Consider the following 12,953-nt stretch of genomic DNA (forward strand, 5'->3'; position numbering starts at 1 on the left):
TATTAATTTTCCTGTAGAATTTTTTTATCGTTACAGCAAAAAGTTGTTTCTGGTGTTGCTGTCACCTCTTCTCTTTAATTTTTATGAAAAGTTTTGCATCTGTGCACCGAGATGAGAGCTTTAGTATTCTTTCACATACAGCATAGGTTCTAGCAGGCTTCTTGGTCCTATTTCCTCTTCCCTCTCCCTTCTTAAAAAAAAAAGGTTAATTGTCTTGCAGAGGTGAGCTACTGATGTAGCATATAACTATATGAGTTGTACCTTTCCCAGTACAGCCAGTACTGTTTGGTTTCTTCTAGTTTGAAAAATGTTCTTCATTATTAATAAAATAAAGGTAACTTGGGGTTCTCTGGTCAGATTTATATTGTTACTTTCTGTTTGAATGTAAGTACTGGGAACTCAGTTTCTGACTGTATACACAAAAATGGAAGTAAAAGTACTTAAGTGTTTTTAAAAAACAATGTCTTTTCCTACCTTCTTAGGGGGGGAAAAAAAATCCAAAGCAAAGACACAAAAAAACTTACATGGAAAATGGCCATGGAAGAATTTGTCTCAGCTCTTGACACTTAGAGGGGATGATTGATAGCTAGGATTATGAAACCGTGTTAGAGTCATCTGGACAGTTTGGCTAGACTTCAGATTCTTATTTTTCAAGTGTACTTTCTATCTAGGTGATTTATCATCTGCTTGTTTCCTGAAACTGTTTATATAGCTTTTGATGGTCCTACAAGAAGCAAGTGCAAGGAGAGAAAAGAGACATGCTGATAAAGTAGACTTGGAGTTCCTTTCTGCCAACATATGATCATGGATTTGATTTTGAATGTTTGGACCCTGTAGAATTAGGTTCAAAAATACTGATGTAATTTCAGGAGATTATCCATTTACCTTCTGATTCAGGAGTTGAGCCATCCATATTTGTGTGTTTGGTTTTTTTCTTCCTCCATGTACTAGTGAAAAAGTTAAGTTTTTTCTTCTGCTGTCACACAATTGATCTTAGAAGGACGTGGCAGAAAGGAAACATATGGTCTTTGTTAGACCACAGAATAATGTTGTGTAAGTGGAATACCTCAGGGGTAATGTGTAACTTATTTTCTGTTGTTTAATGCATAAATGATGGTCTTTGTTTAAAGCCACACAGATGAATAATTTGGAATGTATTGTACTCTAATAATTCTGTTGTTAGAGCACAATTAATTAAAAAAGAAATGGTTCTGGTATCATAAGCAAAGTGGGTCATGAGAAGTATGGTGAGGCTTCAAATATTTTAGACTTGATATGGCCGTTAAATCAAAAAGCACCTGTGTATTCTTGTGAAAGAAAAAGAACTGGCATAAAAATGTAAACCAGTGTGATTGAATGGTAAAGTCTGATAAGTTTCTTGCAGGAGATTGATCTTGTGCAAGATAAATGATTTAACCAGATTGAACAAGAAGTTTTTTGTTTTTTAAGATGAAAATTGTATTATTAGAACCAGATAAACTTTTAAACTGCAATTAAATAAAAGCAGAATTTCCTCAAATAAGGAATATGTTTTCATATAATAAAGCTGTGCTGATAGGGTGGTAACGAAGAAAAACTGGCGAATATAAGAAATTGCCAAAATTCTTTCAAAGTTTACAGTATATTATCACTAAAAGAATAGAGTGGGCCCCAACAAAATTGGAGGTCCTCTACAGTTGAGATTAAGGTACGGTAGGTGAGCTACTTTGCCAAATGAAGAGCTGATCATTGAACTTTGGACCAGCAGTTTTTATATGTTGCCTTTTAACTATATGAGTCTGAAATTAACTGGACAGACCACTGTGGTCTTTCTAACTTTCAAATTTGTGTACTGCTTGAAGGAAGACTTTCTTAAAACAGTAAATTGTGTATAATCTGCTTGGATTGTAGGAAGACTTCTTCTTTAGCACCTGCCTTTCCACTTCTCCTGGCCAATTGCTTAAATGAAATGCACCCATGAAACAAGTTTCTTAGAAGGCTGTGGGTGACAGATTGTCAGAGTTCTGAAAGGAAAATGACTTGAAATAGATGGATACTTGCAGAAATTGGAAAGTAGCATATTACGATAGCAGATAGTATTTTATGAGTCATCTAAAATATCTAGGTTCAAGGATAAGCAATCACTTTTAAGATGGGTAAGGAAGAAAGTTTCCCCGTGGTTACATTATTTTCTGTTGTGAACTTTCCAATTTTTGTAGTATAATCCAGTAAAAATACTGGGAATGTTTTAGTGTGTCATGACAATACTTCTGGTTCTGACATGACAAAAAATAAATTTTCCTTCCTCCCAAATCCAGCATCACTGTGGTGGTCATCAGTGGATGGCCTATAAGGTCACAGTTCTGTTAATAAGTGGACATTGTGTAATAAATTTATCCTGGGTGGTTCCTGTCATTGCCCCCACCACCACATTCCACCGCCCTGGAATCTTTTGAGGATGGCTACTTGTAAATAATGAGCTATGTTTGAATTAAGTTGTCTGTGTAGGTATTGCAAGCCTACAAGTATTTGTGTGTGCATTGAAGATCTGAAATCTTAAGGTAGTAAAAAATAGTGAGGTAGTGTTACAATGATCTCCTTCCTTTTAGATGAAACAACTGCTGTTTAGTGCTGTTTGGCAAAATAAATTTGAGTTCCTCAAGTCTCTGATTCTATTCAGTGTAGATTAGTCTCTTGGAATTTTTGAGTGTATTCTGACTAAGGCTTAAAGATGTATTTCAATAGCTTGCAGTAGGGTAAGAAGTTTATCTTGGCTCTGTTCTCATCTCCCCGATGTCCTCCCCCCCCCCCCTTTTTTTTTCTTACAAGAGGGGTGATGTATTCAATTGGCTATAGATGATAGCATTAATTAGGCCATGCATTAGCAATTAATTTTCTATTTATACATAGCTCTAAAAACATATACATAGCTCTCTTTTACCTTTCTGTGTTACTTTGGAAGAAAAAAAAGCCACAAATTTCACTTGATTCTCAGATTTGGTAACTGTATCTCTTCTTCCTGTGTTGACAGTAAAGACCACTTGAATATATGTTGATTGAGTAACCTCAATTGTTTTATGTAAGTCTGCAGGTGTCATAGCCCATGAGGCCACTGTCTTAAGGCATGTTCTTCAGTTCCACCAGTCTCCAGGGTATTTTTGCCTATGTTAATTTCCAGTTGTTACTCAACCTGGTTGGAAGTGTTTAAAGAAAATTAAATTAAGAAAAAACACACCACCAACCAAAGTAATTTTAAGTGTGAGAAATGTCTAAGTGAGGATCTTGATCCCAGGTGGTGGTGTCCAATATGTCTTTTCACACCTACTTTGAAACACACTAAAACTTTTTTTAGAATAACATAATTACAAGCATGAAATCAAATCTCTACTATGCTAATATTTGTTAGCATAGATGAAACTGCAGTTGGTAGTGCAACAACCCTTAACCTGGTTAGCTGATGTACCTGGACTGAAAAAGTTGATGGTTTCCTTTCCATTATTGGATAGGGGTTAAGATAAATTTCTTACTTTTTCAGAAGAGGAGAACTAAGTGGTAAGCTGATGTTTCCTGTAAGTTGTAGATGAGGCCATTCAAGGTTCTACCCTATGAATACAGAACAAGTGCTCATTTAAACTGTAGGAGGGGCTTGGGGTTTCTTTTATGCCTGCTACTAAAAATATTCTATACCTGCTTTTGGTTTATCAGGTTTTTCTTGATGCTTATTCTTGAAAATAGTATGTTGTTTCCTTAATTTTATGCATAGCTAGTGATACACTGACATTTGTGGTATTTGGTAAGAAAATGATCAGTGTTTAAATGAGGAAAGCAGGTAACCCAGTGGCTCGTTGTCCAGATTGTTTTCCAGTTCATTGTATTCAGTGACCTATGCAACGGGACCAAAACACTTCTACTGTCTAGAGCGGGAATGAACTGTAGAAGGTTTAGGCACTTGCCAAGACATTTGATGCTAATTGCCAGACTTCAGCAGTAAGATAAAATTTAAGAAGTTAGATGACGACTTGGTGCCGGCTCATACCTTAGAGATGCCCTGTAGGTGCCGCTTATCCTGAAGATTCCAACTTTACCAATAAAAGAAGAAAATTCAGATTTAAGTCCACAGTGCTTTTCTGAATTCCTTTTAATAAGTACTCCATTTTTCACCAGAGGCTTGTTAGTATTTTCTTGGAAAGGATGAGTGTGTTAAAATATGTTGATTTCAAAACTGTTGGGCTTTTGTAGACTTCAGCTAAGAGACTATGCTTTGTCGGATGGGAGGAATGTATGTATTGGGCGCTGCACATGCTTCATTGCAAAGGGGTCTGTGTTCTTGCAGTTTTGACATTTTGGAAGGAGTTTGCAATTATTCATTGTGCAGGTATTGAAGATGGGGGTATTTTGCTTCAATTACTTTGCTTCAGTTCACTTGTGGAAAACCTTGTCTATATTAGGCTATAAAAATGCATTAGTTCCTTAATCTGTGAGTGGAGACAGCTGAGGTGCTATGTACATTTTCTCTCTATACTTGGTTGGGTGTTCTTCCCTACTTGGAAGGAGGAGTGGGAGACTAGTAATAACTGGCACACAGGTGGGATTGTTATATTGACTTGTGCAAGTCAGGCAGGCTGTAGCTTTCCTCTACAATTAAAAACTACTACTGAGTGGTTTTAGTTTACTGCTAAAACAAACCCCAAAACACCACAAAATCTTCTAAAAGTGGCACCCAATAGATATAATGTCTTCTGATGGTGATCCCTTAAAAGGAGATGGAAATTGTTTCATATCATTATCGTGAATCATTAGAATGATTTTGGTTTAAAAAAATACAGAATGGAAGTTATGGTATTGTTTCTTTTGACAGCCTTAGTTTGTATCATGGACACTGAAATGTAGTGTTTTTTTTTTAAAGTGCAAAACAAAAGTGAACAATACTCTCTAAGAAATACTTTAAAAACTCTGTAATTAGGCTTCTCTTAAAAATTGCACCAGCTGGGCTCTGACGATATAGAGCAGTAAGCAAACATACTTGACATTCAGTAAGTCTGCTATAAATCTCTGTCACCTCACTGAACATGATGAATGATTTTTATTTTTTTTTTAAATCACCAATTTAAATAATATTTTTGTCAGTTTGTAATATTTTTAAGTTCAGGACATAAGATCATCACAGTCTTAAAAAAAGTGAAGTTAAGAACTCTTAGAGAAGATTGAATGTTTTCTTTTCCTTTTGCTTGTGTAAAGTAAAACTAATGAAGTCATTGTGACAGATAAAAGCGTGTTGGTGTGTTGTGTTTTTCTTAATACATGATGTAAAATTGCCTGGCTTTAAAAATGAACTGACTGAATCTTCTGCTTTTTGGTTTGTTTTTTTTAACAGGGTTTGTGGATGCACTTAGATGTTTGCAATGAGCACTGTGGCTGGCATGCCCCAGTGTTTTGGATACCAATGCATAGGACTCCGTAGTAATCGAATTTATCAGAAACGAACGTCATGAGCATAGTGATCCCATTGGGGGTTGACACAGCAGATACTTCTTATTTGGAAATGGCTGCAGGCTCAGAGTAAGTATGTGAACATCATTTGTAAGTTTTCTTACCTTTTTATTATTTTTATTTTTTACCTAGTGAGTATTTTTGAATACAGCTGGAGAGGACTTGGGAGTCTCCTTAGTTTTATTAAATCTTTAATTACTTAAATTAATAACTGTCACTTTATTCTTAATCAGGGAGGGCAAAGGAGAGATGCTAAACTGTTCTACAGATGCTGGGTTTTTCTTGCTTATCAGACTGAGAAATACAGATGCTGTGTGATTTGCTTTCCATACTTAAAATATTTTACCATCTCAGTTTCCTTTTAACTATATGTAAAAAAATATTTTTGATTTCTCTTGTTAGAAAGGTAAATTCATTTGGCATGGTAAATTGCAAGAAAGCGGTAGTAATTAGACATGGATACCTTTATTTTTGAAAGCTGAAGGCCTAGCTTAATTCTGTAATACCATGTCTTCACGAAGTTATTTTATATTGAAAAGCAAGTAGAAATTCACTTGTTAGTCATTCATTTCAATTAGTAGCTGTGGATAACTGTGTATAAAGTCTTACAAAGAGTCAATGAAATCCTGAATTCAGGAAACTCTTATTTGCATGAAAGAAGCATACTGAATTCCTGGGTTTTGTGTGGTTTTTGGGGGGGTGGGGCACGGTGTTCAGGGGTTTTTGGTTTGGGGAAAGGCTTTGGTTTGGTTTTTTTGGTGGGTTTTTGGGGTTGGTGGTGTGGTGGTGGTGGTTTTGTTTCTTTTCCTCTAGTGGCATCTAAATCTGTAGAGTATCAATAAGCTGGAGTTTAGGTATAGTTGATCTTCGACTACAGATTTTTCCTGTCAAACAAACGTCTTTCCACGGGTGTAATATCAACTTGGCTATGAGAAGAGAAATAGCATTTTGGACAACTTGGTTCTTTGCGGGGTAAAAGACCAAGGTGGTGTTACAACTATTACTGGTGCACATAGGTACATCATCCCACTGAGCTCTGTGTATTCAGAATAGTATCTGGATTTTTTTCCCCCTGTTCTCTCTGTTGCTTTTACATTGGTAGAATATATGACAGGTGAGTTTTTCACAAAGAGATGTATGTCAAAAGACAGTAAAGGAGGTGTTAAAGATCAGTTTACGTAAGCCACATTTTGTACATTTCTTGTATTTTGTATACTTCTTTGCATATACATTCAGTTCATTTCTTGGATTTAACAAAAAATGTTAAATTCATCATTTATATTAAATTGGGTTTTGGTTTAGGTTTTTTTTAAGCACTTGCACTTTCCTCTTTGCTTTCCTCTGAGCCTTTCTGTAGTAATGTTGAAGAATTCCTCTGTCTTTGGTTACCATAAAAATATATTTGTTTGTTTTCGATACTAAAACAATGGAGGAGACTTACTTTATGTACATGTTTGAAGTCTTTCATAAGTCAAAAATAAACTTCATAAAGTGGTCCTTCGTTTAACAGGTGCATTGAATAACTAACATGAATTTAAATAGTTTACATATAGCCTTTGCTTGAGAGCGTGTATTAAGTAATATCACTCCATTTAAGAAGCAAATGGCTTTTCATCCAAACTTTGAAAGAAATGTTATACACTGGGAGCAGAACTCATGCCCAGCTTTTTAAGGGGATGTTTCTCTCCTGTGCTTTCAGTTATTTATGAGGCTGTTCTAACTTTACGCCATTTATCTGAAGAAAACTAAATTTGCAATTTGAAGCTTTTTGTTACATTAAACTTTCAAAGTTGTTTTGTTGATCTCTCCTACAATGAGCACTAGTTTGCTTGGTGCAGAAAATTTTTTAACTTGAGTGACCCATTCACAGCTGTCTTCATTATCTTTTCCTGTGGTTTTCTTTTATGTTTAGAGAAGGTCATGATTCCCGAGGTTGCTGACGTTCCTTGCAGACACAGCATGCCATGCTGAAATTAAAATAAATAAATATAGTTGTCAGTATAAACAAGATAGAGTTCACAGTGTGTTATTTGCTTGATAACTGTGGCATGGCGACCCAGTTAGAAACTGCTTTTCCTCAGATGTTAAGTGGCTGTTAACGATTAGATTGACTCGTGTCATCTCTGCCATACTTAGCCTGAAAGATGTGTAGTTGCATGATTTGGCTTACACTGATTTAAAAGCCATGTCACCGTCTAAAGAAGTGTGATACAAAGGTGTGTCCCTAACCTACCAGCTTATACAGTTGTAAACGTTTTCTGTCACTGTCTGTGTGATTTACGTGGGTTTTTTATGTTTTCTTCCAGAGAGTAGCATGTTGGATATAGATTGTATTGACAGCGATCATAGATAGTCTTTGAGCGAGTTCTGGGGCTTTCCCAAGAGGGAGGAGTTGGAAATTCTTCATTGTGGCTGACAGGTCTGATATTGCTTCATCATTTGCTGAAGCATGGACAAACACAAGAATGGGGGAATGGCAAACCTGATTATGCAGGAGAAGGAGCCCAGGAAAGAACTCCTAGCTTAGTGCCATCTATTAGGGCTGAGAGATTTTTTCCTTGTGCTTCAAATTAAGGGATAAGCCTATTAAAAAGGTGGATAGTTTATGTGATTATGTAGTTTCACACAATATTTTAATAACAGTAGCAAATAGTTATGTGGAGAATAACTTGAATGTCGGAAAAATTGGGTGAATATAGTCTGTCTCTTATGGTACTTGCACCTAAGTGAGCTCTCTAGTGGTGGATTGATGTTCGTAGTGCCATAGTAGTCAGAACGCATACATATTTTGCCTTTATTTGTAAATGGCTTACTAAAGATGAATATGCACGACTTCTTACTGTTAAAGACTGTGTAGTAGTAAGCAGAGCCAGCCATTTTGGAAGGTTCAGAATGGGCTACCTGACTTAAGAGTGTTAGTCTAGCTTAGGGCATGATATAAGCTACACATTGGGAAATACCATTGATGGTACTGCTCTACTGGTTTTAATATCTGTATATGTTTTTTTAGAGAGAAGGCCTGTATAACGAACCTATCAACCACAGTATATGGATCGTTGGCATTGAGCTGAATATTCAGGAGAAAAGATCATGAACACTTGTAGTCTTAAATGAATGAAAACCTGCCCTCCCATTACTGTTGTTGAAACAGGGATTTTTATTTTTTTTTTAAAGTATTTTTAGGGTGATGAGAAGCTTGCCAGTTCTTACAGACAGTGTCGGGCCAGCCTATACATGTAGGGCCTGCTATGAGGTGCTTAAGTAGCAGAACTGTGGTAGAGAAGTAGTGCTCAGTTCTTTGTTCTCTAGGTAGTGAAGCCCATCAGATGTGTTTGGTTAGATGAAGTGTCTTAACATAAAAAAACCCCTGTTTTTCATACAAAATATATTACATTCCTTTATCTGAGCTGACCTTCAGCCAGATACCGCTCAGGGGGCTGGTGCAAAGGGAAAACAAACCTGAAGTCCTTGAAAATTAGATCTGTTAAACTGGCATATGGCAGATTGATGCTGCTGAAATGTCCTTGGAAGCAAGAGGTTTCATTTTGAGTTTTGACAAATGTTTTCAGGAAGTAATATTGGTTAAGTTTTTATAGCCTAAAGCTTGGATACCCACCTGCCTTAGAAATTTTTTAGTGAGATTTTCTTTTCCATTTGAATACTTATATTTTTATAGAAGTGGTTGATGGCCCCAGATTCTAAGGGCTGATTGTATTTTGGGTGTTAATCAAAAGCCACTCCCTCCCCCCCCCCCCCCCACTATGTGATCAGAAACAAAACGGTATTTAAAAGGAATGGGGTAGGTGAGACAAAACTTTAAAGAACAACTGAGTACTGCTTAGAATGGTTGATAGTTGATTTCCTTGATAGAGATTAACTATAAACTTTGTAGGGACTCAGTTTTTGTAAACTGATCTCATGTGTTACTTATTTCTCATCAATGCCATCTGCTGGCAACATGGAGAATATCTTCAGTTTGCATTGTGCTTTTAAATAGAAACAGTCAGAAATGACCCAGAATATTTAGTTGTTTCACTTGCAGAATGAAAATTTGAGTTTGTTTTTGTTTTAAATATGCCTATCTTTGCTTTTTTTTTTACTCGTTTGAGAAAATGCTGTGTTTCTGTTTTCAAGTTACAGGAGTGTCTTAAATTATTGCAGCCCAAGAGCATGGGGGAGGCTCTCTGTGGTGCTTTTTATTTTGTTCCTTGTGAATATTTTGCACAGTTTTGAATTGCTAACCATAACACTTAACAAATACACATGACACTTTAGCAAAACGTCATGATCAGTTTATCGTGGTAATATTTGTCTGGTTTAGGGCATAATATTAGGATTTTGGTCTAACTTCAAATATACTGTATTGTATTACAAATATTTCAGTTTTGATGAAAATTGTAAATATCTCCCTTAATTAGACTTTGAGGTGAAGTGAAGCTAGAAATGTGGTATGCTCAGAAGACTGACAAGCATAGTACCTCAGTCTGTTACAGAACTGGCTTATATTCAAAAATACAAGCAAGGAAAACCTCGTAGTGTTCTTTCACATCTGAATGCTTACACTTTTTCTTCCTGAAAACTTGCTTTTTAGGATGCCCATAAGAATGTCGGTGGTGCAAGTGGAGGTGTGTTTGTCTGTAATACAATAGTTAGTGCCTTGCTACTTGAGCAAAAAATTTTTTTCTTAAATTGATTTTTAAGTTAAGTGGTATCTCATGCTTTAATTGGCCATACAATTAAATATTTTGCCAAGAGGTGTTCCTTCACAAAATTCCCCAGTTCTGAGATGCTCATTTGAGAAGGCGGCCTTGACCTTTTGATAAATGATAGTATAGAGAGTGTGTTTTCTGTTTCAGGACAGGGTTATGCACATAGTGGGCAGAGGAGGGGTAACAAAGAATTTGGGGAAGGGCATATTGAAGCATTGGCAGAGCTGTCTGCCGAAGTTAAAAAGTTGTCTGTAGTTCTGTGGAGAAATGATACTCATTTTGTACTACTTATGGGATGAGTATCACTTTCCTGTTGACTCTAAAGCAAACCTATGGTGATTAACTTCTAGCTTCAGTGAATGTTCCACCACCTTCTCCCTTATTTCTTGAGCCTTCTCCACACTGTTCCCCACGCCAATCTAGCGTTTGAGTGGATAAATAGAACAGTAACTGTTACATTCAAAGTTCTGGTGAGGCTCTATTAAAATTTAAAGTAGTATCTGTGGCTCCTGTGCATAAGCATTTAAAAAAAGCTTTGCTGAAAGCTGATTCTGCTCTAATTTTGTATTTACGTCAAAAAGATTTTTAATACAAAGATATAATTGCCTTTGTGTCTCACCTGATTTTCTCCCACCCTTTTTCTGGCTTTCCTTGCTAAGGTAAAGTTGAACTTTTTTCCTTTTTAGCTCTGTAATCTGAATCTGTTTTATGAGTATTAAAATATTTGTGGATAAAGGCATTTGCTGTATTTTGGTTTTGGCAGCTTAATCCTACTGCTTTTCACAGCTGTTACGCCTCTAAATATTAAACTTGGTTCTCTTTATAACTGTTAGAGTAGGTAGAAATGAATTTAGGGAGTAGGGTGTATTGTCTTGTTTTGTATTTTGCGAGAGATTTAGAATACCTTTTTAATTTTTGTAGTCAGTTGATGAAATAGGCATTACCTCTCTTTTTAGGACATTTCCATTCTGGTATCTGTCATTGAATGCTCCCACATTGAAGTAGCTGGCATTTAGGTCATGATAATACTTATTTTTTAATGAAGGAAACTCTCCTAAATTAATTGTGGTGTTGCTGCAGGATGGGTTGTACCTGAATTCCCCTCCCTGTCCTGTATCAGTGAGCCTTCCTGATACGGAAACTGAGTATTTTCCATGTACTGAAGCAGACAAGACCTAGGTTGAGCGTTGAATGCATAGTGGTACGAGTAATGGTGCTACTGCTTTTCCCATTCAATAGATGTTGAAGAATAGCATTAGAAGCAATAGAGTGGTCAGGACCCTCTTGAATTGGAGAGAGATAAGTTAATTTCTGTCCTAGCCATGGTGGATGGATGGATAATCAACGCCTCATTTATTGCCATTTTGATTGGCTAGATTGTGAGAAGGATTAACTGGATGACATTAATGTTGTATGACTACTGCACAAATGCATTATGTCAGTGAAGAGGTAAAGGCAAATGTGTTGAAAGGCACAGCTTTTCCAACTTTGGTCTGGTTTTTTAATCATGGGTTTGAACCTGGCAAATTCTGAGCTGCCTCTAGAACGTAATTCCAGTAAACTCTGAATGAAATTATTTTCAAGTTGAGAAGTAAGAGAGTAATGAGTATTTTGGGGGGTTTATGAGGTAACGCAGGACAAGCGTCATCAGAGTTGGTTTTTGTCTCATGCTAGTCAGAACTTGTATTTCTAATGTTAGTGTGTCACATGATTTGTGCACTCACATGCTCTCTAAATGCAACTGGTGACTGTTAGAGACATTAATGTTTTTTAAAAGACGTTTTTTCTTTGGACTCTGGAAAGTCTTCACCCACTAGTTTTTTTAACTAGTGTTTCTTTTTAAACAACTTTATCGTGTGGCAACCTCACATGGGGAAAAACTAAGGAAAAAATGGGCCATCAAAAATGTTAGTAGGACACTTTCAAGGAGATGTGAAAATACTGTATGTTGTTTTCAGAAAGCTAAAGAATAATTATATTCTTAGAAAAAATGTTACTAACAAACAGAAGTTGCTGGTGTCCTTTTAAATCAAACTAGTATCGCTTCATGGCATAACAGAAAAGCCTCTATTTCATATCTTAATGTCTAAGAAAAAACACTGATATCTGTTTAAACTTAAAGGTTCAGAAATACCAACTTTATTTTAAAAAAATCAGTTCAAGGAATTAAGATATTTGTGATGGGAAATAGATTTCAAGCATAATAAAACTAAAATTATGAAAGTGAACCAGGCTTGATTTGTGATGCAAGTCAAAAGCCGCTTCAGTTTTAGATACTGATATTTTGTCCTGCCTTTCAATGTAAAAAAAAAAACAGCCAACCAAACAAACAGAAAACCCCCCAAACCAATTAGGTAACTCTGTGGTCATTTGAAGTTTGTCCTAGTGTGATTGAATCATAGTGCAATGAAAAACCTACAAGTTACTGACTAAAAGCGTCTCAGTCATGAGAGTATATATATGCTTGCATGCACACATTAACGTGACCGCTCAGGAAAGGTGATGAAGGTGTAATTTCTTACGCTCAAAGATCTTATTTCATTATTCTGTTGCCTTTCTCATCTTTCATGTTGTGGTTTAGTGCATATGAACTGTAGTTTGTATGCTAAAGAAGGGACTGCCTTTCACTACAGAACCTTCTCTCGCAAATTTTTATTTCTATTTGAATATAAATCGATACGTTGCTTTTTTTAGATAGATTTGCCCTACTTAACGATTTCTGTTTGTAGAAATGGTACTCTGCCGCCTTGGGTACAGGTTGGTCTGGGCGATTGC

General features: G+C 36.2%; 1 protein-coding gene across 6 annotated transcripts in view; it reads left to right on the top strand.

Moving 5' to 3' along the window:
• KMT2E (lysine methyltransferase 2E (inactive)) overlaps nucleotides 1–12,953 on the top strand; it is a 62,413-nt gene that overhangs the window by 12,661 nt on the left and 36,799 nt on the right. For all 6 annotated transcript variants that reach the window (XM_074575001.1, XM_074575181.1, XM_074574912.1 and 3 more), the window contains one exon: nucleotides 5,354–5,538. In XM_074575001.1, coding sequence (XP_074431102.1) covers nucleotides 5,468–5,538 — 71 coding nt within the window. In that variant the 5' untranslated portion in view covers nucleotides 5,354–5,467. The remainder of the gene's footprint in view (nucleotides 1–5,353; nucleotides 5,539–12,953) is intronic.

This window comes from Larus michahellis, chromosome 1 (assembly GCF_964199755.1).
Source record: "Larus michahellis chromosome 1, bLarMic1.1, whole genome shotgun sequence".
Lineage (NCBI taxonomy): Eukaryota > Metazoa > Chordata > Aves > Charadriiformes > Laridae > Larus > Larus michahellis.